Raw genomic sequence first — 27,437 nt, 5'->3', positions numbered from 1 at the left:
GGTGTTCTTAGTCACCACCACACACACACACCGATACTCACCGGCACCGACACTAAAAATAAACCATTACCACCAGCACGGCCCACAAGTCGCACATCAACCACGGCAAACCAGCTATTCCCTGCCTGATAAGATAGCGCGTCCTGAAATTAAACACAGGCAGAAAAAGGACAGACAAAGGGGTGAACATGGGTGTCACAGGTGAAAGTATAAATCACCACCTGTACAGGACTATTGCTCCTACTCTTCGCACTGCTCACCCAATGGCCGGAACCCTGGAAGTGACAGTGAATACTAACAATGCGAGCTTGTGTCTCACGGGCCTCCGTACAGCAGGCGCAGAGTAGAATCATAAATGAGCGACTTTGACAGAAAACAGCATTGGCTTATAGAAAGAAAAGGGGGTGAAGGATGAGCAGCAGAGGACGCAATGAATTTAGAGGTTGGGGGATTTTTTGATATGACAGGGGGTAGTTATTTGCTGGCAGCAGCAAGCCCTTTACCAACAAAGGGCCTTTCATATTTCCTGTGAACAGAGACAGAGACTCCCATTAATCCCAAAGGGAGGGCTCATCGCATGCTTCTAGTCCGCACATAAATTACTTTTCTTATACCCTTCCTCCTGTTACTTCTCACTGTTTAGAGCATCACGACAAACGAAAGAAAACAGAAGTTGGCTCCGCATCTTTTATGTTTGAGGCCACTCTTAAAAAAACTGTTATGTTAGCGCTAACTCATACCACATGTGCCAACGTTTGCCACGTTTCAAGCCGCAGCCAGGAAACTGTGGCTACCCCACTCTCTGCGTGACTCTCCTCATTTCTGTCTCTCTTTCTGGTACGGGAAGAGTGAAAGAATTCTGCCCAGCTGTCACGTTTTCCAGCAGATGAAACCCCCCTCTGACGAGCAGAGAAAATGCCAATCCCCACTTAGCCAGCACAGAATGGAATTTAACGGTGGTGCACAGGCGCATGTATACACATGCTCAGACCCCTTGTTGGTCTGGTAGAGGGCATGATAAGCAACTAGGGAACCACCGTTTTCACCTGTGGGGCATGCTAGCAATGGATCTGCTAGAAGTGGATAGCAGTGAAATGGACATTGATACGAAATGAAAAAACTAACATCAATGCATGCCACCTGTGTCTCAACTGCCTTGTTTAAAAAAAACCCCACAAATCAACACAAATCAATTGCATTTTCCAAGCACACTGCAGCAGGACATATAAATGAAACCCAGGGTTTAGGCGGCGCAAAGGCTAGACGCTTTCTGTGACCGGTATTCATAGAATGCTGCTCAGAGGTTTTTAAATACCTACAAAGATGCTTTGGTTGTTAGTCTCACTGTCTGTAAAAAAAGCAACACCAGCCACACTGTTGCTGTGAGACTAAGTGTTGCTGAAATTTGTACGAATCTTCTTTATAACACCGTGATTTGCTGACATCATCAGGCAATTCATTTATGCAGCTCTCCTTTAGAAACGGCATCACTCTAAATAAAACGTCTAAATTCTCATATCCTAATAGCAGCTGCATGCTTGCATGCACTATATGCATAGTCTAAATTCTGAAAAACACAAGTGCATTTAATTGAATGCTTTTTTTTTTGGTCTATGGAAAAGCCTCAGAGTGCAAAACTTCAATATATTGTAATTCCGAAGATGTTTGCAACTGTGTTGACAGTCAAAATTAAATAAAACTAATACACAGCACTGACACTCATAAATAAATATTCTCCTCCAATTAACTACCCAATCATTCAGCGGATGCATAATGAACAATATGTGCCAGTGTTGCCCACTACAGTCACTCTGCACAGAATAAGCCTGGTAAATGCAGAACAAAGCCTTGTTTGTGTGTCTGACCTCAGCTCTCCAAGACAACACATTCTTGGTAGGACAGAGGGGAAACATTCAAATGGGTTCACCGCAGTTGTTTTTCCGCTATTTATCCAATAAGATCTCCTTTAAAAGACAAGCTGTGTGTGTGTGTGTGTGTGTGTGTGTGTGTGTCCTGTGAGGAGAAGGGCGGGGGAGGAGACAGCAGCTTTAAACAAACACTAAGTACTGACTTAATATGCCATGTCAACCTGATGTTCTATGCTCTTGGTAAATCATCAACAGCTGTCTGTTGTTTAAAAAAAGTTCTTTGTTTACTCTTTGAAAGGATAATCAGTGGAACAGTGTTTTTGCAAAATCACCTCACCATCATTGCTCCACAAAGGAGTGATGTAAGTGAATGCTAATTTCTCATTTCCGGTAAAAACTTGACTCAAACACTAATAATGACAAATGGACTAAGGTGGCCAGCTAGTGTTCGGACTGTGTGTTCCTGACTGACAGCCCTATCAACCACCAACCGAGATTAGAAATGGCAAACTCCATGAGAGCAGAACATGATAAGTTAAAAGGTTACAAACGGCCAAAAGCGCCAGGGCTGCATAGTTCAAATAAACATCGCTTTCATTTTATTAAAGCGACATTATTTACAATACAGGGCAAAAGTCTGAAGTCAGATAGGTGCTGCAATTTATTGAGAAAAAACATAAAAACAAAACAAAAACAGCGCGTGTACAAATCTACAAAGCTTGAAAGTCAGTGTTTGGTATGGTCACCTTTTTACTTCAACACAAGCTTGATCTTAAGCACCTCTTTTGTTTTTTCCTTAAGTAGTCTTTGGGATTAGTTTTCCGAACTTCCTGAATGACATTCAAAGAGCTCTTCTCTGGATGTTGGCTGCCTTTTGTTCTGTTCTTTGTTAAGATGACCCCACACTGCTTCAATAACGCTGAGGTCCATTGTGGGTTTTTCTATCCAGCTATGCCTTTACTGCATTGGAAGTGCATTTGGGATTATTGTCATGTGGAAAAGTGAAGCCAATCAGACACTTTCCAGGTGGTACTGAATGGCGGATCAAAATCTCGATGTACTTTTCTGCATTCATAATTCGTCAGTTTTGACAAGATCTCCAACGCCGTGTTTTACAGAAGATTGTACCTCCCGCTGTTGTACCTCTCTCCTGACCTGCTTCGTACATAGTGACGGCAATTTAAACCAAAAACTTTCATAAGACCTGTTGCCACTAATTTTCAGCCCAGCTTTTGTGCCATTTGGCATACTTTAGCCTTTTTATTCCTCTTTCCCTTACTTAGAAATAGCTTCTCATAAGCCACTCTTTCACTCAGACCATTTGTGAAGAGCAAGTGGGGGGTAACTAAATGGTCAAATGCATCTTTCAGGTCCTGTGTCAGGTCTTTGCTGTATTTTTCCTATTTCTTAAGGACATGAATTTCAGATACTGTGACAGGCTGCTGGCTTTTGTTTTTCCATGAACGATCCAGTATTAAGTAGCTGGACAATTAAAAAAAAACAGTCATCTGAAAAAGGTTAGGTAAAAGAATTGGACTGAAAATGAGTGAAACAGCAGCCAAAGTTGAATAAACCCAAATGTAAAAGACTTTCAGAAAACCTTGAGAAATGCTTATTCAGAACCACTTTAAAACATCAGAAGTAAAATATAATCAGACATGAGGGGTGGCTCAAGACTTTTACACAATACTTACTCTTCTTTCTGACAAATTTCATGGCTTTTTTTTTTTTTTTAAAGAAATGCTCTAAAGAAGAAATGCTTTAAAGAAGTGCTGCAATCGGTCACAGACTGCAAAATGTCCCACATTCTGAGGCGGCCCCTGTGCAAAGATGCCGCCTGGATTGAAAATGTTAGGATGTTACAGCTTATTCCCGTCTCTATATCTGTATCTGCGACTGAAAGGGCACAGGCAACTCACACCTCCAAGAGAAATGAGGAGAAAGTAAAAAGGTTATGAGTGATGTTGCAAAACTCTCTCGCCACTGTGTTTTCAACACACATTGTAAATTTCAAATAAATACACGCTGAAATTCAGCCAGATATATTTTTTTGGGCTTTACTTTTTCATTTCCAGCATTTTGTGCTCCTCCTCTTTTGTAACTGAACTGTGTGTGAACCTGAGATTTAGGTGACAGCCATGCTTAGCTACAGTGTGATCATACCCTAAGTGCATGTTTTTCCATCAGCTGCCACCCACTTGTCTGCAGCACCAGCTCGACGTATAAGCTCTTGCGATATGGAGCTTTTCAGGTCCAAAATACACACTCCCACTCATACCCACCCCTGCTACCCACAGGCCAAGATAATATTTTTTTCCAGTTTTATACTGTACATTTTGATAAACAGTCCATTTAAGCACAAAAACAAGCCCCACCAGCGTAACGCATAAGTAGGCACTGCACTCACCAACAGCACGCTCAAGCTCATTCTCATGCATTAGTCCTTTTACCTCAACCTATATCTATTTTCCTACAAACAAACAAACACTTGAAAAAATATCAGCCCTCCTTGGAGGATGGTGCAAGTAGCATAATTTTACTGATTCTCTAAATTGGACTATAGTGAAGCACGCACGCAATATCTGAGGTACATATGTGAACGAAACAAATGCACGATATTAAAATTGCCCTTATTTTAAACCGCACTGAGAAAGTTGTCTAATAACTAAAATACATTTATGGGACAAGTCTCTTGTTTTTATCTATTTCCTTTTCCCCTGGGATGTAATTGCAGACCTATATACAAACAATGCATCACAGAGCTTCTCTACACTATAAAACTGGTTTTAGTTGAATCCAGTAAGATAACAGGTATGATTATGAACACAAAACCAGCGGGGCTGTAAAACAAAATAACATCATAGCATGTTGATCCAATATAAATGCATCCCTCCCCCAAGATTTTACAGGCTGGGAGCTCAGAGGGAGGACAGGGCTGAAATAACATGTACTCAATCTTCTCTATTCACAGCTCTGGTTCGCCACAGTCCACACAAACATTCTTTACATGCTTCATTTTATTCAAATGGTTTTTCTGCCTGTTAGATTACCCCATTGTCTTTCAGCCGCAATAAAGCATAAGCAAGTGAAGACAAAAAACAAAAAACCAAAGAAGAAAGATTTGTGATTGAAATAAAACTCCAAGGTCCTTCAAATTATCTTTGCAGAAAGGCTCGCAAGTGGCTCTGAATCCATCAGATAATAATGACCTCAGTTTAAGATTGGCTGCTGTAATGTGTTTTGTGCTCCAAGTTTTAATCCTCCATGGAGTCTGCACATTACATACCCCGATCTCTCCCCAGACATATTCATAGAAGCACTGTGATTTTGTGTAATTCTAGCTGTATGTGCTCTCGCTGTCTAATTTATTTGAAAACAATTGGTTAAACGCTGTTTAAAAAAAATACAGTAATAATTTAAATGAAAGCAAAAAAACTATTAAAAAAAAATCTGGAGAATAAAGCTGCCCCCTCGGTTCGATACAAAGTTCGGCTCCTTAATAAGCACATTTTATTTTCCCTTCTGGGTGTGGGTCCCTCTATCACTAGTGACAGGCGTGAAAGGTCAATAACCTTGGCTCATAGCCCTCGTATGGTTAGCAGTGCCGCGAATTAATGGTTCAAGGCGTTATTCCAAACTCTTCAAGTCAGCCAAAGGAAGCTTATCTTCTTCAAAGGTCACAACATTTAGATCACTTAGTGTGACAGCGAAGAACTGACACAGGACCTATATACAGTAAGACCGAGCATATTCTATTTGTGAGAAATCAGATGGAAGGTAGGTGGGATGTTGTTCAGCATCTTCAAATCCAGGCCATACAAAGTGTAACGACTTCTGGTACTCTATCTAAAAAGCTATTGAGGGGCTTCTATTGTGTTTTCAATGAATGTTCAGTTCGTCAAAGTTCAATTTTATTGAGCAATAGTTCAACTCACTACTTTCTGATCTTTAGAAATATACACAAAGGGGAAAAGATAAAGAGCAGAGACGTGCAATTCTCTCGACCAATTCTGACTTTTTCGAATCCACATTCACAGCATACAGAGTGATTTCTGAAACTTCTTTAAGGCCTTATTGAGTTTTTTGTTGTTGTTTTTTAACCTTGAATCACACAACACCCTGTATGGGAAAACAGATACACTGTACTTGCCATGCATTTCCCTTGGCTAAAAAAGATCAGTATGAGTGACCAGAAAACAGCAGCACCTGCACGCTGTAAAGCACAGCACCAGTCTAACGTCTGACCCGAAGGTTTTTGTTAAGACTACTTTTTCTGCTTCAGGCGTCAAGAGACTAAACTATGGAAACAGCTGGGATTTCATAGTAGTTTCATGGCCTTGACTGCTTCATGGCATTGGGCAAATTATCTGATCTCACCTTCCACTAGTACAGCTATGATTTTCTTCTTCCAGCTATGTGTTTTTGCCCACCACAACCATCTTGGAATCTAGACAAGTGTGCCAACAGGTTTCCTGCTAATTTAAACAAAGAAAAAAAAACACTGACATGCAGAATAAGATTTCAAAGTTAGGAATGTAAATATTGATTTTAATATTAGTGCTCATGCAGATCTAATGGGCAGCTGCTGCCAGCTCTCTGACACAGGCAGATTCTATCTGCCCAGGATAAAATGATATAAAGCCATAAAGAAAATGAACAAGTACGGAAGAACTCGGGACACTAAGCATGGCCCAGTACTTGGAAGAAAGTGGCCATTAAAATAGTGGCAATACCTGAGCTGCTTTGACAGGTGAGAATAGGCAGACATGTGTAATATGCCCTATAATTGACATCACAATGCTGTTGTTGTTTTTAGGGTAGCTGAATAGAAGTTTTAAGTTTCACCTAAAATATATTTTTGCTTTTAATATTTGAATATCTTGAAGAATAATGCAGAAGTCAAAGGCTTGCAGGACTTGCAAATTCTGCCTGTTTAGACACATTTCATCTGAATCTTGTTAAACATGGATAGATTCTTAAAAGCTGATTTAACATACCTCTGCCTCAAATCTCACTTGTGTTGTGAAAAAAATATACATAATGCCAGTTCGTGCACTCTGCTTAAAATGGGGTTCAAATCTGGGTTAAAATATGTGTGACCTGTGTGTGTGACTTGCATACATAAAAAGGCTAAAGACAGGGCTTGCTCTGTTCGTTATTTTGCACATTTGCAAAAACATATCTCATTAATATTCATTTGAGATCTGCCATTGTTACAGGCAATGTACAACTGACTGCTTCTTTTGTTAAAACTTTAGTTTTTGCAAAGTTTGAAGCTCTGCTTTGGGTCAGTGTCCTGTTGTGGGAGGAAACCAGCTCAAATCACGCAGCATCCAAAGAGTATGGCATTGCATTGTAACAAGGAGTTATATAGCTTCCCTTGTTCAAGTTTTCTTCTGTGCAAACCACACCACTGCTAGCTAAGATCTCATATGAAAGTATAAGTAAGTTTTGCGGTAACATTTATATCTCAGAAATCTTACAGCCACTTCTAGCAAAGCTTTGCTAATGTAGCTACTTGACTGTATAGCTAGCTTACGGTTTCTAGCAAATGCTGTTCAATTCATAAAGAATAGGAAGGACAAAAGCAAGGAAACACACAAATGTCAGAAAAGGTACATTCATAACAAGAGCGATACCAATCGAAATCAGATTCAAACATGCCTGTTCTTTGTTCTTACGTACCTAAGCACCATATATCTTGGTTAAACATGCTTTGAACTATCAGACCTGCAGTTTGCATAACCAATTAGAAAAAAAAAAAAAAACATTACCCTTGCAGACCCTGTTCTGCTGAGGAGGCAGTGCAACTGGGGGGGAAAACGGTGACATTCTCCGAGATCTTTAATGTCTTAGTAAATATCGACACAGCTAATATAAACTTAGACAACACAGACCGCAAAGTGATATGTTGCTTACTGCTATAGTGCATGCTCAAATGGAGGCAAGAAATTGCTGTAGGTCAATCATAATATCCCTGGGGTTGGCAGACACTGGTGTCAGCAAGGCCTGGTAACAGTAGATCACTTGAGACGAGTAATACTGTGGGCTACATATGATGAGCCAACAGTTTGTGGGGAGAGAATGTAAAGAAATATTTACAATCGCCAGTCCAAATCAATATTACACTGAAAGCTTTAGGACCTAGTTTGCATATATATATGTATATATAATATATATGTATTCAACCAAGGTCACTGCAACCAAGAAAGAAAGAAAGAAACAAAGTAAAAGGACTAAATGCTACAGTACTGTCCTTGCATTACCCAATTAAGGCACATCAATCATTATATAGAGCCAGGGGAGTTCCTCCATCTTAAAGCACTCATCATGACGCAGAGGGGGAAGGGAAAAAAGGCGAGTGGTGGAGGTGATAGAGGACTGGATCAAACATGGAGAATGTCACAAGATACAACCTAGCAAGTCATAAGAGGCTAGTGTCCAGAAAAATGCTGGTGCATTGAAATTTCAGCTTGCAGCAGAACACAATAGTTGAACTGGCCTCTTCCTAAGCAGGATACTGGGCCTTTGTGAACACGGCGACAGTATGTGGGTCAATTAATCTATCCATGCTTCAAATTTCACTTGTTTGCTTTTGTCAGAGGAATAATACAAAGCCAATTCTTGTAGTCTCTTGATTTTGAGGCTTGAAATATGTGAGATATGTGTGTCACTTGCATACATAAAAAAGGCTAAAGACAAGGCTTGTTCAGTCTTTATTTTGCACAAACTATCTCATTAATATATTCATTCGAGTATTAGCTTCCTGGTTTGACCCTGCGCTCAAAGACTGCATTGTCTGCCCGCTGTCTGTCGTTCGTAGCTATGCAAGACAGGTAATGCCGACGACTTTTACACCTGAGCAGTAAGTGAATGCCTACTTTTCTGGTGGAAAGCAAAAAAGGCTGGAGTTAAATGTAACGCCTTACGAACAAAAGATTTAACAAGAGTGAGAAGCAGCGGGGGGAGTGGGAGGGGCTTCCTTTCACATGCCTGCCAGCGTAAACGTGAGGACTCCGTGCACTCATGTAGCTTAACATAATGAGAAAAACAAGCACAGCACAGACAGAAACTGTGGGCAAAATCGAACAGGGTTATTGCACAATAAACAGCTGGAGAAACACTACAAAGAGCGCTTTCTCTGTAGAGACAGAATCTGTGAAAGAGACGTGGAGTTGTTTGCTCTACCAGCCAAAAAAAGGCTCTCCCACAGAAGAAAAATGACGCTGAAATCCACAAATCAGACCCTAGAAAAGAAAACAATTCACTCCAAAGTGATGATGTATTGTCTTCTAGGTGCAAGCTGGCATTTTCTTTTTTTTTTCCACACTGGTTCTAGCATTTCACTTGTGAAAAATAATACTAGCCCAGTTATATAGAGACATATATGCAGAAAGTCAGGTCAATACAGCTATTTATACATGGCCTCATTACACGGCGGGGTCATCTATTGCACGTTCTGGGTGTTCTTCACATTAAATAAAACATATCAGAACCACTGCGCCAGGCATTCATAATCACAATAACTAGGAATGTTCCAGATCTTTTTCATGTCACTAGTAACTGCAAACGTGGCAAGATAAAAACTCATAAACTCCCTTAACCTTCATATGATCACGTGAAGGAATTCTATTGTGAAATCCCTGCTTCTCAAATCCATCTTCAATCACTGCGCTTTGAAAACAGACATTAAAATTGTGATTTGGCAAATGGAGTTCCACGTGTACACTATGCGAGAGGCAAAGGACCATTTACGACACACCAGTCACAGTCAAAATTATATAGCACGGCCTGACAGCCGATTTTCTGTCAAATCTTATGTTAACAGAGCCTTTAAACCTAGCTGGTTATAGAAGCTTCAGTCACCATTATACTTCGTCACCTCCACCTCCACCGAGACCTCTCTGGGCAGAACAAGCTAATTATATGCCAAGGTCGAACTTCCTACGCACACACACAGGCATGACAGAAGGGCAACTTAACTACTTCCAAGTGTCAGTGGTATGCTGTTAGGTGCCCATTGTAGAGGGCAGGGCCTGTAACTGATAAGAGGGACATGAACTGAGGCGATAAGAAGCTTCAAGCCAGTGTCTGCCCATTTGCCTCCAAATATGGAGCATTAATTTGATACTAGCTTTGATTCGGAGAAAACTTCAGCTAAGTTCAGACACCAATAAAATGCATCCTATAAAATCATGCCGCACAGCAGGCTCAGGAAGCGCACACAATTTAGCTACAAATAGGTGTATTTGCTTTCATACGCTAACATTACTAGTATTTCACTGTTACAGTATAGCCTTAGGATTGCAATGGAGCTATAATGTTCTGACAAATGACTGCGATGTTATTACCAATGGCACTCCAGTCACTCTGTTTCCTTGTTATATTGCCGGCAACTTACAAGAGGTTACTCTCCAAAACCATTTGCTGCCAAGATTCAATCTGTCGTCACAATATGTGGTGGTTATCTAGGCCACGCTGCTCCCAGGAAAGAAAAGGTAGAGTGAAGTCAGATGAAAGCAAATGTATGCAGGCTGATAACAATAAAGAATAAAACAAATTCAACCCGAACCCGACAGTGATTCTTTAGCTGGGAATTGGAGCGCAGCCTTCATTACAACATATTGATCTCAGCAAACAAAGACCCTGAATTCATTGATTCACTTTGAGAAAAAAAAAAAAGAGGGAGGCAGGGGCAGCGGACTGCTCTTTTGAACAAAGTTATAGTGAAAGTGCTGCTTTAGCTTAAAAAAATGAAGGGAGGTAAAAAGAGAAAGATGGCCATGGTCCCGTTGTTCCGCAGCGACAAAGAATATACATGAAATACAAAGAAAATATAATATAAAGGACGAGCGTCTCCTCGTAGTGCTCCTAATTTTCCCATACTGCATGGTAGTTACTCTGTGCCTATGGATCCCGTCTCAAAAATGAATTTGAATATCAATAAAGTCATTTTTTGAGATTAAAATGCCAAGTGCTGCCACAGAGTTTCAAAAAATAGCTCCATCTCACACATCCCAAAAACAGAGATCTCAACAGCTCAGTAAATATCCTGTTTCTCCTGTTTTTCGGAGTTATCAGTAAATATTTCAACAAACAAAAGAGCTCTATAGATTTTTCCTAAGGCAGATCCATACAACTCTCGGTCCACTCAACAAAAACCATAATAGTTACCTACTGTCCATCATGCTGTTGGAGGGCAAATGCTTAGAAACCTGCATACGTCTCAAAAACCCTAGGTTTTAAATTTGCGTTTGTGTCTCTAAGTGATGAATGATCATCTCTGCGGGTCAGAATAACATAAGGTAGAAGTGCTATGCATTTGCGGCCTCCCCCGGTGATGGGTCAGGACCTTTTTGGCTGGTATTCCATTTATCTATACTTCATCAGGAAACCCCCGACAACCTCATTCCCAATTTGAGGCTAGGCAGAAAGGTTGAGTGTGTTGCTGAGCACTAGGTCCAGTTTACAGAGCAGGTCGAGCAGGGTCATGTCTCACCAAACACTGGGGCCCCTTGAACACATATGAGTGGCCCCGGCTGTATTAGAAAGTTAACACAGAGCAGAGAGACAGAAAAACAACATACTGGGTTTATCTGGTTCAGAATTTTAGAATTTCCAAACAGATTTGTTCTTCTGCCAAAAGAGTAAAATCGGTTTGTCTAAAAGGTTTGCAAACATAGCAAAGAGGTGCATTTAGTCAAAATAATACATTTACTACAAATTCTAAGATATATTTAGCCTGGAAACATTTTCCTGATGTATTCTACTCGCTGATATTGATGCTGCTTTTTTCAATCCCTTTATTAAACCGGTCAACTGTAAATCCATCCTCCAAGTCATGCGTGGAGCCAGCCAGCCAACTGGGCCCTCTTGACACCAGCACATTTAAAGCACTTGAACCAAGGCCAAAGCTGACTATAAACATACTTCTTTTTCATCACCAGAGCTCCCATAATTGTCAAGAAAATAAGTGAAACTCGGGGCTCAGGGGTGGAGGAAAGAAAAATGAAAGCAGCATAGAAGGTTGGGAGGGGGTGGGGATAGCAGAACAGCAGCATAAGAGAGTGTATTAAACTCAATTAAGCTTTTGGGCTTTTCATTAACCCAGTTTTTAGGGAGGGAAACCTCTGCTGAATAATGCTTCAACAAACTCGCTTTGCAACCCTGCTTTAAAGGCTTCATCTAGAAAAAAACGGCACAATGTGTGTCAGCTCTCCAAAGCCGCAAGGATTCCATTAGAAACCCAGGAGCAAACCACCCGCAGCCGCAGCCTACCTGAAATTAAATGCAATTTAGTAAAGTCACTTTGTCAAACAACTAAACTAGATAAGGGGGAAGCACTGCCTTCACATGTGTGATGGTCTGATAATAAACAACTATGTTTGGTCATTTCTCTTCGGTAGTATCAGGCCAAAGCAAATATTCCGGCCTAAAAGCAAGGTCATATCCAGCCCCGTGGAGACATAGCGCCCAACTGCCCATGCCTGATGTGGTTTGGCATCTACAAACAATGAGCACAGCCTCCCTTGAATGGCTCATTGTAGAGGAATCCTCATAAAAGAATAGTTGTACTCCCTGACTTTTCTGTGTGTTGCTCCGCCATGTTACTTTGATGCAATTAATTATTACCAATCTAATGAAAATCAATGGGCTTTCACGTGGTTAGCAAACAGTTAAAGTCTGCTTTACACAAACCTGATTAACGCTTACTACTAAATACACATTGTTAACTGGCTGGCCACAGTTCCTATCATTAAATCCACAGGATGTCTTTAAATTAGCGCATACAATGTCAGCAGTTTCCATGTGAACCGCCACCATTTCCAGGTCTTACAGGCCTCGGGATGTGTATTGTCATTCAATGGCAAAGACGACGCTGCAATTAGATGGGACAAAGATGTCAGACGACTCACCTCCGAGGTGTCTAATGCATCTGGGGTCAAATGCAAAATCATATGATCAAAGGACTCATGTTACTGACACCAGACGCAATGCACTGATAGTATTACATGGGCCACTCCAGAAGATCCTCTTTCAAATAAACTAATCAAACCATCAGACATCTGGTGACCCTTCACCAACAACTTAAAGAGAAAACTTTGCATACTGAAATGAACCTTCATTGGTTAATCAGCTACTCCACAATTCAGCCAGTGTCTTTCCGATTCGTTATTTAAAACCTCCAGGCTCACAATTGACGACGTTAATGAAATGCGAGGAAACATAAAGCGTCAGCCTGCTCAGCGTGGCTAAAAAAGCATTAGTTAAAAAAATAAAAGCTTGCTAGTGAAAAGCAATATTCTACACCAGCATGGTGAAAGCAACGTTGTAAAACTTTGGGAATACTCTTCACACTGTGGGGGCTTTGTCTTTCAAAACATGCCACAGGAGATTTTCATTAGAGAATGCAGTTTCATTAACATCATCCCACGCTGCTGAGCTCTGCTGCATTACAATGACACAGGAGTGCCCCACTCTGTCAAGGAAATCTCCACAGAGCAGCAATGTGTCTGGGGGAGGGGAGGGCAGAGAAAAGAGGAGGTAAGGGGGGTAGTGTGGGGGCAAACAAAAGAGAACCTGATTACCCCCAGTCACGGCTCATCCACGAGCCGACGGAGGGAAATCCATCACCTGCTGGATCAAACAGGAACTTGTGCACAAGGTAAAGCCCAGTGAAAGCTGCACCCACCCATCGGAGCACTCTCTTCCCTCGCTCCTTTCTTTCTTCCCTCGGCACTGCTACCCCGCCACCTCCACCCCACAGACTCACACCAACGGCAGCGTGCGAGTTTTAGGCACGCGCTGTGAAATCGAGAATGTTTACTAGTCCAAATGACCTCAAGGCTCTAACCCTTCTGATGGCACAACGGTGATATATTCCACTTTTATTACCGTCTCCAGACCTGCGTACCATTTCACAGTAGCTGCATCCTCATTTCACCAATATTAAACTCCAAAGAAGCAGTATTGGTCATGCCTGCTGCAACGTAATGAACTGCTACTTTCTTGTTTGCACCAGTTTATATGCTGGAAAAAACATAAAACCCACTTCTGTGTTCAGCAAAGAAGGACTACTGCTGTAACAAACATTCCCCAGGATATTTAAATTGCTGTTATTACTGCTATTGAGTGGGCTTAGCAGTGTCACCCTGTAGTTGAGAACACTACCATTGTAGCAGGAACTTTTGAGTGTTTGACCTAACAGGCAAAATGTTTAACGAGTTTGATTGAAATCTGTACAGAAGTGATGATAAATTATGACAACACATTGCAATGCAATGGCATAAGATAATGAAAATGATTCATCCCTTCATTGGAAGGCAGGGAATGTTTAATAACTAAACTATTTGCTTGATTAACGTTGTGTAAGTGTTCGAATGTGTGAGTAATTGGGTTTCAACGCTTTGCAACAGGAGTCACATCTTCACTGGATTCAACAAGTTTTGATCCACCAGATATTAGTTGCTAAAAAGGTAAACTAAAAATAATAATAATACTAATGTAGCCACAGTGTTTGCCCAGCAGTCAGCTAACAATGTGCCTGGTTTTCAACTTGCTCTGAGATGAGAAAAAAAAACACCATGCAAGCAAAGCAGAAAAGAGCCATAAAAAGCTGAGGCACATTTAAGCTGGTTTACAAGGCAAACTACATGACTTGCAATACCACAGAACAGCACTAAAGCTAATTGTTTAAATCTGTCAGGCTTGTTCTGATCCTCCCTGAATTGTACCACATGGAGGTAGGTGAGCACGCTCAACTGATATGCATGCATGCACACACTCGCACCCTCAAGGAGAGACATAACAGGGCAAGGAATGTTTCACTACTTACCGTTAAAAAGGGGCTGTCCTTTCTCGGTGATATCTGGCACCACAACCTTGTATACATCTTCAGAGAAGCCTGGCCTGCATGGTGGGGCACCCCTGCCCTCTGCTGCAATCTGTAATAGTGGGGTGGGGGTGGGAAAGGGGCAACAATGTCATAAATCAACCTTCAGAAATGCACTCCTGTTGCCTCCGAAACCCCTTGGTCACGTTCTGAAGTCCCTACAGTTGTACAAAAGCATCTGTTGTTTTTATAGCAGGGACCGCAATTAGGATAATGAGGCCAAAAGGGTTAAGCATTAGCCAAAAAGCATGGCTAGGCAAGAACAAGCTCCATTTGTCTCTGTGTAGGGGCCCAGGCACAGGGTAATAGCCAACACTCTTGGCCAGCCCCTCTGATCAACACACTACTCTAGACAAACACTCTTCACTTTGAAGTACAGGAACAAGGGAATAAAAAGTAAATGCTAACAATCCACTGTTGAGGGAATAAACATTTACGTGTGAATGTCTGAATAAACACCCTCAAACCACAGCGTTTTCTAAAGACTCTGCGAGGTTGTGACTGATCAATATGTTCCTTTTTATATCCCCCCCCCCCCCAATTTCAAGAAGAAAGCTGTAGTTGGGGGGACAAGATATTTAGAGAGTAATGTGGCTGTTGTAAAGAAAGAAAACAAAGCTTATGAAACTTGTGTTTCCATAAGGAGTGAGTTTTGCGCCAAACAAAGAAAACAGCGACTGTGAAGAACACACGCAGGGTATACTTATTAAGAAAAAATGCTCTGGTCTCCAGGCATGCCCAAATGTAGCCAACTAACAGCTCTTAGGAAGGGAGGCCTGGCCCTGTTTCTTTGCGTGCACTCTCAAAAGAATGTAAGACGAGAGGAGCCCCGCTGAAAAAGAGCATTGTGAGTATCCGTGCCACTTGCCATTCTTAATCAGAGGAATTTAAATGGAAAATGCTGGCAGAGAGGAGGGGTTGGGGGAGCAGGAGGAGGAGCAGAGCTGGAAGTCTGGCACGTTAGAATAAGGGATGTATATTTCTAGATACAAATGTTAACATAAATCACAGTTGCAGTTTTTTCAGATCCCAAAAAGCTTTCATTTAACTGCCTGATTGCTTTTTCCCCTGTTGCTCAAAGTGTCTGACTAATGAAAATAAATACATTTCCACAAGTCACCCCATTACACAGAGGGGTTCCAACCTTAAGGCTGGACAACAATCATTATCCCATCACTGAGGTGAAATTACCACAATAACATGTAGTCGGCTACTTTTCATTGTTCATCTTAAAGACTTTTCTTTTCTACCACAGATGCAATTAACTCGCCCGGGGGGACAGAGACACGCTGCAGCAATCTACATAAATATTAAACCAAACTAAATATAACCAAGTCATAACTAGGTTAACGTGGGCCTGTATCGCCCAACTGAGAACACATTAGCCTGCAAAATGATTGCAAATCATCCAAATGATTATTTTCTTTGTTTTTTTTGGCTAAAATGCGCACGCAGCATCTCTTGAAAAAGAAGAAAAGAAAGAAAGAAGCCATTTAAGTCAAAGCCACTTTACAGCGGATTTTTGTGTACTGTTTTTATCAAACTGCACACAATGTAAAGTGGCCGCTGGAGGGTCTAAGCACCGTGCCCGGGTTCCCCAAACTCAACATTAACAGCGTCGCTACGAAAGAAAACAAGCGGCGAAACTGTCCGGTGTAACTCCTGCTGGAAGCCGCTTTACACGTTACATTACCTGCAGTCCTGCCAAGACCAGCAGCAGAAGCAGACCGCTGCCCTCGTGTAAGGAACACATTTGGACGCCCGTGAATGCTTAATTCCCTCCGAATCCGTGAAAAGAAAGGGAGAGAAAAAAAGAAATTTAAAAATTAAAAAAAAAAAAGAATATCCCGCTGACTCAAGTACAGCCCTCGATGGAGAAAAAAAGAGAGATCCTTCTACGACAAAGGCAGGAGCGGCGGCAGCATGTAGCAGCCTCCTCCTCTGTCTCTATCTATCCAGTCCGTAGCTGACGGAGGGAAGAGCACTGCCTGGTACTGAGGCTGCTGCGCCCTCCCATCCAGTCCGACACGAAAACGAAAAAAAAAAAAAAAGCCCCGGCCACTAGTCTATAAACCGCCCATCTCACTGTCTCTCCCTGCCGGTGACACAGCCAATTTCACTATTGGAAAGGAGCGGGTTCTCTTTAGCTATCTCGTCTAATGACTATTGACATGGCATTTTTATTGCTGTTGTTGTTCTTGTTGTCTGTCTTATAGGTAAAGTATGCATCAAATGAAAGTATGCTTTCAAACGTAGAAGAAACAACTATAGGTTTACATTTCCAGCCTGAAAAGATACACGATTACAAAACTGCTAATTGGACATTAGTGTCCTGATTCCAAAGGCAGTATATGGTTTTCATATACATAGGTATTAAAAAGTTTTAGTAGTGTATCAAACCAAAGACTCACACAGTTATTTAGCGATGATTGCCACACATTTAGTGGAACATTTTGGTATTTCCTTATAGTTTCCCAGCCAAACTCTTTGGTCATTGGCTCCAGACTCCTCTGAGAAAGAAAATGCTTTTTGAATGTCATGGGCATCAGTAAACCAGTTAGCTGTCTGTCAGCTGGCATGAAAAACAGCCCAGATTTTACCGATCATTAGGTGTGACATTCAGATCACACCAGCCCTGGGATAAATATTGTTTGCTGCATGTTACATCCTAAGGATTATCATTTATCTTAATGGCCTGGCCCCCTCCTACCTCTCGGAGCTACTACAAATCAAATTCAAATTTTATTTGTCACGTACACAGTCATACACAGTACGATATGTAGTGAAATGCTTGGACAACTGCTCGTGACCTAAAGAAAACAAAAAAAGGAAAGGCTATGAATAAGATAGGAAATAAATATGAAAAATTAAAAAGGGTAAATTTAACTAGGAAGGAATAAAATATAAATTAAGGTTAAAAATGAAATAACTGTACAACACAAATTAGAATGAAGGGTAAATTTAACTGGGAAGAATAAGATAAAATATATAAATTAAAGTTGAAAATAAAATAACTGTACAACAAAATACACAATACACAATATATAGAACTATATAAGAATGTATGAAGAAATCTAAATATAAATAAATATATACACAATAACAGCAGCTGTACAAGTATTAACTGGAAATGAAGAATATAGTGACCAGTGTTGTGCAAAAACAATGTCCAGAAAGTCCAGTGTGTGTGTATACAACCATATACACCTCCCCGTTCCCTTAGGTCCGCCAATCAGCAGCTCCTTAAGGTACCAAAAACTAAGTATAAATCTAAAGGTGATCGTGCTTTTGCTGTAGTTGCTCCAAAGTTGTGGAATGATCTACCCTTGCATGTTAGGCAGGCCTCTTCTCTCTCTGAATTTAAAAGTCGTCTTAAAACATATTTATTCGCTGAAGCCTTTGGCATTGATTAGAGGGGTTGACTCAATTTGTTTTGACATGTTTCAATTTATTTTAGTTTTTTAGTTATTTATTTGATCTTATCTCATTTTAATTTTCTTTACTTATGCTTTTAGCATGTACAGCACTTTGTGAACTCTGGTTTTATGTTAAAGTGCTTTATAAATAAAGGTGGTATGGTATGGTATTTATCGGTGATTAGGGTGTGAATCTGCTTTGGTTATCCTTTATTGATATCTCTCTCTCTCTCTCTAACACACACACAAACACATGTGCACATGCATATACACATATACACTGAGCACCCCATCACAGGCTAACAAGCTCATTGTTTCATAAATGGCTCACTCGTTCTGGAATTTGGAATTCTGCAGTCTATTCATCTTTCCTCAGCTTAGAATTTGCAAGCAAAGATATTTTTTTCATGTTCCACTCAAAGACACAATGAATAATTCTCTTAAATTGCCTCCTCATGTGATACAGCCTGATGAAGGTTAAGTCACCTGGGTTGTGCTGCTGACACCTAATTAACTATCATGAGATAGCTCCACGAAAGAGATCGCATCTGAGATATTTTATTTCTGTAGATGGGGGAGAGGGAAAAAAATACTTATTCCATCTGCAAATAATAAACAAAGGCTGACTTTCGGTTCACCCCCTCCTGGGCAATCTATTGTTTTCCAAGTTATTGGCGGTTTCAGGTACAGACAAGTAGGCGTGTGATGCTGCCTCCACTCCTACAAATCAAACCATCCACTCCTGAGAGTCTGTTGTAATCCTAAATCAACAGCAAGCACCATTAAATTCCTCTTACACGCAACACACATACACACATACGAGAAGCAAACGATGTGTAGTTTTGTTTTTTTAAGTGTGTCTGTGAAGGTTCTCAGTCATCCAGGTCATTGTAGTCAAAGCTTGCAAAGAAAAGCGTCTGGACTTCTTTAAGTTGTTTCACCTCTCATCCGAGAAGCTTCTTCAGTTTTTTAAGTGCTTCCTTCTTGCAGAAATGGGACTTAAGTCACCTCTGACTCTTCTGTTATCAATTAACACGCCTGATGATTAAAAGTAATAATTAAACCGTTCATTAATGTAAACAGAAGAAGAAGAAGAAGAAGAAGAATGCACATCAAAAATGAATATAACACACACCTGTCACAGATAAACTGTTGTGGTCACGTTTCCCTTTCTTTCGTCGATTAAGGAAAGCCAGTTATTTACCAAAGGCAGCCACATTTCACGTGCCCTTCCTTTCTTTGCTGTGACAGAATAGGGCAAGAGATCAAACCGAATGACCTGCTGATAATTGATATCACATTTTGTACAAATTGTTACATTTATGTAATCTAATTGAGAGTGGGATCAAAATGCTCCATCTCTTTGATTAATGCAGAGGCGGTTATCTTTCATCAGTACTTGTCTAGGCAGGGACGGGAGGAGGCGTTAGTGGGAATCCAATTTGGACTTGGTGCATTCAATCAAACAATATCACATTGCATGATGCATAATACCAATCTGAGACCCCCAAGACACCTCAGCTTCACTACTGGAACTTCAACATTATGCACTCCACACTGTATATAAATGCCACTTGTTTTGCACATATTCAACTCTGTATATTTTATATATTTTATTATTATTATTATTATTATTTTATTTTTTTTACTATTTAATTTGTAAAAATGTGTATACACACACACACACACACACACACAGGAAAATATTTAGTATACACATCCAGAAACGCATACACTATTATATATTGTACATATATTTATTAGTTTCAGGTTGGCCATTCTTGTATTTTGCTCGTTTGTGTTGTTGTGTTTGCACATCTCTGTCGCTTGTGGGGCTCGCACACAAGAATTTCACTCGCATGTGCTGTGCCAGTGTGCCTGCACATGTGATGTGACAATAAAAAGTGATTTGATTTGATTTGAAGAAGTCTTCGTGCAACACATGTTTTGGCTTCAAAATGTAGAGGAGAACATTTTTGCCATCAAGGTCACTTTGCAGTCTGTGGATAATATATTCTCCGGCCTGAGCGACTCTGTGTGCAGACAGATAACTTTGTTTTGCAAGCGTGTGTGAGGCAGCTATATGATGCATGTTGGTGGTGATGCTGACACTGCTGTTGACTCTCATAAGCACAGGTGTCTGGGGGCCGGTGGCCCGGAGGAGCCCTCAATTCCACACCTTTTAGTCTGCACAATTGGATGTTGTGTGGTGTATTGCAGCACGGTGGCCTTGACCGCACTGGAAGAAAAATGGACGAGGTCAGCAGCACTTTCACATCCGCGGCACTTCTTCATGCTGACTTTGTGTTGATACAGGAATATGACACAGTTCACCCTCTGCTCGCACATAGTGTAATGCGGAGCTTAGGCATTTACTTGCGAAAGCCAAATTTACTGTATATCACAATATTCAATGACACTTGTGGGCCCAGCTTTGTATCTTGCAAATGGTAGTATTTAGCATTGAAATATATTCCCTTTGGGTAAAAACACACATATTTTGACCTCCTTCAACAATTGGCTAATTACATTGTCACTGTCATTGTCCTATGCATGTCAAAGGTTGCTTTGGAACAAATTAGTGAGCGGAAAGGAGCACCTCAACGCCATTATCAATTTCAATCAAGCTTCATTGTTATGCATTCAATAAAGGATCTCTAAGGACCGTCGTATTGCTCTGATTATTCTCCTCTCATTCCAAATCAGCTCATTGAGTCTTTTATTCCATTTGAACAATAGAGCCAAAAAGAGACGTGGTGTAGCTGCAACTCTGTATAGCATGTACACAGATATATGCCTGTTTTTTTCCTGCTTTTTACAATGATTTTTAGCAAGGTTTCCGCTTCGCATCCTCCACATAGTGCGTGGCATGTTGACGAAAATATTGCACGGTTACTTGGCTGAAGTTTTGTAACCTTGAAAGGATCTGATTATATTTTATTATTTGCAAAGTGACAAACAGCAAGGGAGACATGCACGAAAATTTCTGCTGAGCATTTTCTCTCTGTAATTTCTTGTGAAAAGACATGTCAGTAAAGCAGCTTGGTGCCACCCCCTTTGTCGACAAATAAAGGCAAAATGCTGCTTTGCAAGCAGCTCTGGCAATGTCTACGGAGTCACGGGGCTTTTACAAGTGTGTGTCTGCCCCAATTTATGGATTGCAGTTTTTTGCTGGAGGCCACATCTGTCTGCTGCATGCTGGTGTGCCACACAGATCTAATAGTGATTGATTGCCTGATTGAGGGAAATTGTGTTGAACTCCCGAGCAACCCAAGGAGAGAAGAAAACATCTTTAATTAGTGATGCAATAAAAGTGTGGCTATTGATTTGTAATGGCACACGCGTGTGCAAAAAGACACTTATCCCAATTATTTATTGTTCAGAGTTCAGCTTAGAGTGTTAGCGTGCTACATTTGCTCATTAGCACAGAACCCACAGTCACCTACAGTACAAGCTAATGGGAGTGTTCTGTCATTAGGCGCTGAGACATCTTAGTCTATCCACAGACCCAACCCACAAACATGGCATAAAATATCTGCCATGCACATCCTAATGGTAATGAGAAAAGCAGCTTAACAAGTTTCCTTTACACGTCTGTGATTCTGTCACTTGAGCTTTTGGAGCAAAACTTGAAAGTTTGCTTTAATAAATAATGCTGTCATATCACCATGTTATCTTATATGACAGATCAAAGTAAGGCTTCTGCAAAAAAACACACATACATATACAGACACTCACAGCACTCGACTGCATGGCCACACTGCATTGCCTAAATGATAAGCTAATGCAGGGAGACTATCAATTTCCAAATTGACACATAACATTTCTTTTTATTCTTTTAACATTCCTCCTGAGCTTTCTGAAATCTGTTGTCTCTTTTGTCTTCAGTATTTCCAGCTCAAAAATGTATTTTCCCTTATCACTATTGATCTGCAAGAAGACAAGGTCTTTGGCCGTGACAGCCCAGCCCATATGATTTAGGAGTGGACCAACAGCCTGTCTAAGCACAGGGGCATCAGTGGATTTACACGAAGGCTGGTGCTGCTGCTGATCTACCCCTTGCATCTCCCTCTACCTCACACTGGGCTTTCTTATTAGGAGCTTAATTTTGGAGGCAGTTGGGGAATAAGACAGTTTTTTTTTTCCTGTAATCACAGAGGTAATGAGATTAGAGGTTATCCCAATAAAGGCTTGATTTTGGGGGGTTTTTTTGGTTATCTTCATGTTTTCAGCTGGGAGAGTTTGGTTTTCACATTTATTAGATTGCTTTAATGCAAATGAAGGAGAAGCCTGGTAACAAAAATGTGTTAATAATTACTGCAGGCTTAAAAAGGTGGCAAAGGTCTGGCTTGTTCTTGGAGTTTGTCAGATTGCTTAAAGCGGTACAGTGTGTTCATTACAATTACAAGGGGAACAAATTATAAAAAGAAAGTTTGTGAATATAAAACATCATCATAGTGTATCATTATAGATTAAACATAGAAAATTAAGATGCTTATTTTTAATATAAAACCAATCGTCTTAGGGACAACCAAATTAAGATCATTATGAATTTTACTGAAGACAACATTGTTGATTTGATACATTATAGTGTGCTCTAATGAGATTAAAATATGATCCTCGTTCACAGTAATTGTCATAGTACCTACTCCAACACGCTTGCCCGTGGATATTAGTATTTATTTTTTCCCCATTACGGTAGTATGAACAGGATTATTGTCTGGTGCAAAATGCTATCTTTACAGCTCATTAGCAGTCAGCAGGTTATCAAAAGTGATGTTTTTCTTTCATTAACTTTGAAAATATTGCTGCACTTTTCATCTGGAACAGATAATTGCTGAAAAATAAAGCACCTAAAAATGAGCAATATAGAGAAGGTTGTAATGCATTGTTGTTCATTCTGTGATTCTGCCTGGATTTCATCCAGTGATAGACTTGTGTTTGCCTTCAATATGTGCAACTCTCTGCCATCCAAAGAAACAAAAACAAATAAAAAACGATCCACTGATGTCAATAAGAAAATGCATTTTTTTTGTTAAACTAATGGTAGTTTTTGTATTCAGTTCTTTCCTTGTATCATAGACAATGCTTCAAACCATTAAGCAGCACACAAATTATATAGCATAGAAAGGCACTTGTAGCCAAAGCAGCAGATGTTAGTGGCAGGTTGCTCAGTGCGAAGGGTGCCTCATTTGGCTCACTCAGGAGGTGATCATGAGACATATTGCCTTTACTCTCGCCCTCCACACAGACTCATGACTGTTCCTTTCACCCGCTGGGATGCTGAGGAAGGGTCAGTAGGACACAGCAAAGACTTTGAAGTGAAGAGTTTTTAGGGTCAGTGTTTCTGGTGTTTCCTTAGTCATAGCTTTACTATATTTGGTTAAACCAAAGAATGATTCATCAGTGTGACTCACAGAATCCACACTCCTTAAACAGACAAAGCACGTCTCACACAATGCTTTTGAAATCTCATGGATCTTCACTGAAGCTATCTGCAGTTCCGTTTTTTAAAAATATGATATTCTGTGCTTTAGGATGTTTTCATCCAAAAAAAGTCTTAAGGATCCTGTTTTGTCTCTCTTTGTGCTTTTTCTCCTCAATACCCCCCTCATCTTTCTTGGTATCTAATTGGGTTTCATTGATTTACTCCATCACGATGCTAGCTTGGCCAAGTCTCTGCTGACCCTGCAGAAAAATATCAGGCAGGCTGTCAAACAGGCAGCGTTCCGGCTACCCGGACACAACCCCAGCACTCCCAGTGCAAGCAGTGAATGATTGTGTCAGTGAGCTGGAATTGAGTCAACCTGCCGCTCCTGTGGCCCTCACAGCTGAACCATAGATTAGCTAGCACTGAAACAACACAGGGCTCAAGAGGGGGGGTGGAGGGGGGGGGGGGGGGTGGCGTGTACACACTGGGCAGAGACTCTGGTGCGGTTGTGAAGAGGAAGAAACGAGGGGGCCAACTGGCGGTTGTCAGGAAGCCGAGGGACACAGCCTCTCATCTGTGCCTGAGGAACTATGTGTCACCTTGAGTTCTCTCTGGAGGAGGTGTCCGGACATAAACCTGCTGGGCCAGGTGGGGTGTGAAGAAAGGATGAAGGCAAGGAGGAAGTAGAGCTGTCCAGATTTTCACATGTGACAAATGTGGCTGAGCAAAAAATCCACAGCATCACTCATAGAACATTTGAACAGAGTGAAAATGAATTTGAAAAAAAGAGTCTTGCCTCACCTTTTCAATTCTGCATGCAGCAATAGAGAGGATAAAAGAAAAGGATATAATACTGACAGAGCTTTGATACCAACTGTGTCCTCGTTTCCTCCTCTCGACTCCTGTCCCCCTTCTGCCATGCATTATAAACGGCTGATTATGACAGTGACAGCTCCTCAGGTGTGCCGTATGCTAGATTTGTTATTCAGCTCACAGGCATTTCTGTCCCTCCCTCTTACCACCTGCACAGGCACACAATCACGCACACAGTGACACACACACAAATGCACACACGCAGGCAGAGGTGCACACACCCACACTCACCCTCCCACTCACACACAGATCCCACACCCACACATACACACACACAACCACAACGGATTTCTCACAGCTGCTGTGTCAGCGGGATTCTGGAACCAGAGAGAGGGGGGGTATTACATGAATCAGCCTCACACAACTGTTGTATTCGCAGTCCTATGATCTGAACGCACAAATGAAATTAAGCTTTTATTGTTTGATTTAAATTTTCAATGGCCCCTGGTGCGCTCATGAGGTTGTAATTGCAAATAGTTTTTTGGTTAATGTTGTTTTTTTTTCATTTTAAATTAATGGACAGGATGGGCTGATTTGGATTCCTGGAGCACACTGCAAAGACAATTTACAAATCATACCTTACAGGCAGGGGTTAAAGTGGGCTTTGGCAGGTGGGGGGACCCTAAGATCAGGTGCAGCAGTGGAGCGTGGGAAAAAGAATCAGTTAGAAATAACTCAGCCTATTAAATTAAGGCTGAGTGGTGGACTCCCTCAGGCATCGGTGCGTTGGTGGTTCTTTGTGTCTGGGGGTGGGCGTCCGGGTACACACCGGCTCACTCCTTGGCGGCCGCTTGTCGGGGCCTGGGGCCTGGGGCTCGCTCGGGCCCCTTTGGAGGTGGGGTGCCCCCGGCCTCTCGGCCTAGGGCTCGGTCACTCAGGCGCAGCTGGGGGCCGGCGGAGCTCACGGGCGCGTCACTGCAACCCCCCCTGGCTTCTGCTCCGCGGCTGCTGAGTGAGCCCTCATCTGGGACTCTCCTCAGCTCTTACTGGAACAGTGGCGCGGCTGCCCCTCTGTTGGTCTTCCATGGTCTCTTGTGTTCTGGGGGCCTCTGGATGTCTGGAGTTTTGATCTCCTCCATACCCGCTTCACACCCTGGAGGATGGGGCTGTGGCCCCCCCACACTCCCTAGCAGATCATTACATGGAGAAACCTTTGGAATGCAAGCATGCTGATCCACACAGGTATGCACACATGGGTATTCACAGACGCGGACTAAAGCTTTCTTGGCTGCTGCCTCAAAGCACACTGTGCGCTGTCTATCTTGCGTGCTGCACAATATCGTTTATTACTTAGTAAATACTGATATCTATGACTAGCTAGTTTATTGTGATGGTGCTTTGTTTTCTCTATTATTATGTTGCTCTTTGTTGTTTGCTGTCTCCTCTGTTTGTTTGTTTGTTTGTTTGTTTGTTTGTTTGTTTGTTTTTTCTCCATACAGGTGACCCAGGAGTTTTTTTTTTTTTTTTTTTTTTTGTCTCTCTTCCCCCCCCTTCTCACCGTCTCTTCTCCCCTTGGGTTTTCTTTCTTTCTCTCCCCCTCTCTCTCTCATTCATTCCCCCTGTCCTATTTATTAAAAAAAAAAAAAAAAAAAAAAAAAAAAAAAAAAAAAAATGACAAAGGATGAACTGAAGCTCTGCCATCACGTAATGTCGCATACTGCTGTTTCTGATGTCATTTAAAAAAAAAAAAAAAAAAAAAAAAAAAAAAAGAAATAACTCAGCCAATGATTTGTATTGTGAGCTTCAGTAGATTTTACTTTGTTTGCAGGTTGTGATCAGCTGATCTGTCCTGCCGCTTCTCCTGCTCGCTGTGGCTTTAGCTAGCTGAGTTTAACAAGCTACAAGCAGATGTTTCATGGGCCATCATGGCTGATTTCCGACCCCTCACAGAACGAAGCTAGTATAAAATGTAGAATTTGGTCAGTAAATCTAATCAACAACATCACCATAAATTTAAATTGACGTCTGCGACCCTTTATTTAACCTAATTGACCATGAACGCCACACCATACTCTGCACCAGTCCAACAAAGTGCATTACTGTGATCAACCCTGCACTAAGCTGCAGAGTTTTTCATGCAAGATGTTTCCCAACATGAAAAGATCATCACTTCAGCAACACATCAAGTAATAGTGAATTAGGACATTACACATGCAAGCTTTAAAATTCAGTTTATCAAATGTCATGAGCTGAGCATTTCTTACCTTTGAAAAATAATCGCTTATCTTCTTCTCATGTGTTTTTTCTTACATCTCTATATCTGCTAGACCGTCACACTTTTTTCTAGCCAGTTTAAACTTAGCTAATGAGATACATTGTATGACAAACAGCACAGAAACAAAGTTTTCGTTGGGTGATTTGTGATTTGTTGAGCTGTTTGAAAAGACGCATTTGAAAGTACCTGCCACTGTACTCCATTTATGTTCACTGCTCTTTAGTAGCATGAGCTAGATGCTGCAGTACCACGAGAGCAGCTCTTCCATCTGCACCATTAATGTATAAATGGTGCAGATGGAAAACTACTACTAGTTAAACTACTACTTAAATACTCATTTACTTTAGGTGTCAGAACACCATTCCACATCATTCCAGTGCACTTTAACTCCTGCTAACAGCAGTATAGATACACCCAGCACTATGTGGTCAATTCTTTACTTCTAACATTTATTTATTTATTGAAGTTTAAGACTGCCCAGTCTCAAATTGCTTGATAACTTTATATTGATAATTACGGAGCCCCGCAGGGGACATGGGAGAAAAAAAAAATTAAGACGGACTTTTGCGAGATCTCGCAAAACTTTTGCGAGATCCCGAGATAGTTTTGCGAGATCTCGCAAAAGTCCGTCTTAATTTTTTTTCTCCCATGTCCCCTGCGGGGCTCCGTAATAAATGACTGGGTGCAATGTGAAAAACGAAAAACGACAAGCAACTATCTGGTTCCCTTTAATTGTGCCTAA

At 41.2% G+C, this 27,437-nt stretch overlaps 1 protein-coding gene across 1 annotated transcript in view; it reads right to left on the bottom strand.

Moving 5' to 3' along the window:
* cdh2 (cadherin 2, type 1, N-cadherin (neuronal)) overlaps positions 1 to 16,768 on the bottom strand; it is a 60,214-nt gene extending 43,446 nt beyond the window's left edge. The window contains exons 1-2 of the mRNA XM_004542736.6: positions 16,454 to 16,768; positions 14,704 to 14,812 (exon numbers count right to left, since the gene is read on the bottom strand). Coding sequence (XP_004542793.3) covers positions 14,704 to 14,812; positions 16,454 to 16,513 — 169 coding nt within the window. The 5' untranslated portion in view covers positions 16,514 to 16,768. The remainder of the gene's footprint in view (positions 1 to 14,703; positions 14,813 to 16,453) is intronic.
* Positions 16,769 to 27,437: the final 10,669 nt, after the last annotated feature.

This window comes from Maylandia zebra, linkage group LG18 (genome assembly GCF_041146795.1).
Source record: "Maylandia zebra isolate NMK-2024a linkage group LG18, Mzebra_GT3a, whole genome shotgun sequence".
NCBI lineage: Eukaryota > Metazoa > Chordata > Actinopteri > Cichliformes > Cichlidae > Maylandia > Maylandia zebra.
This window is presented reverse-complemented; position numbering and strand designations above follow the sequence as displayed.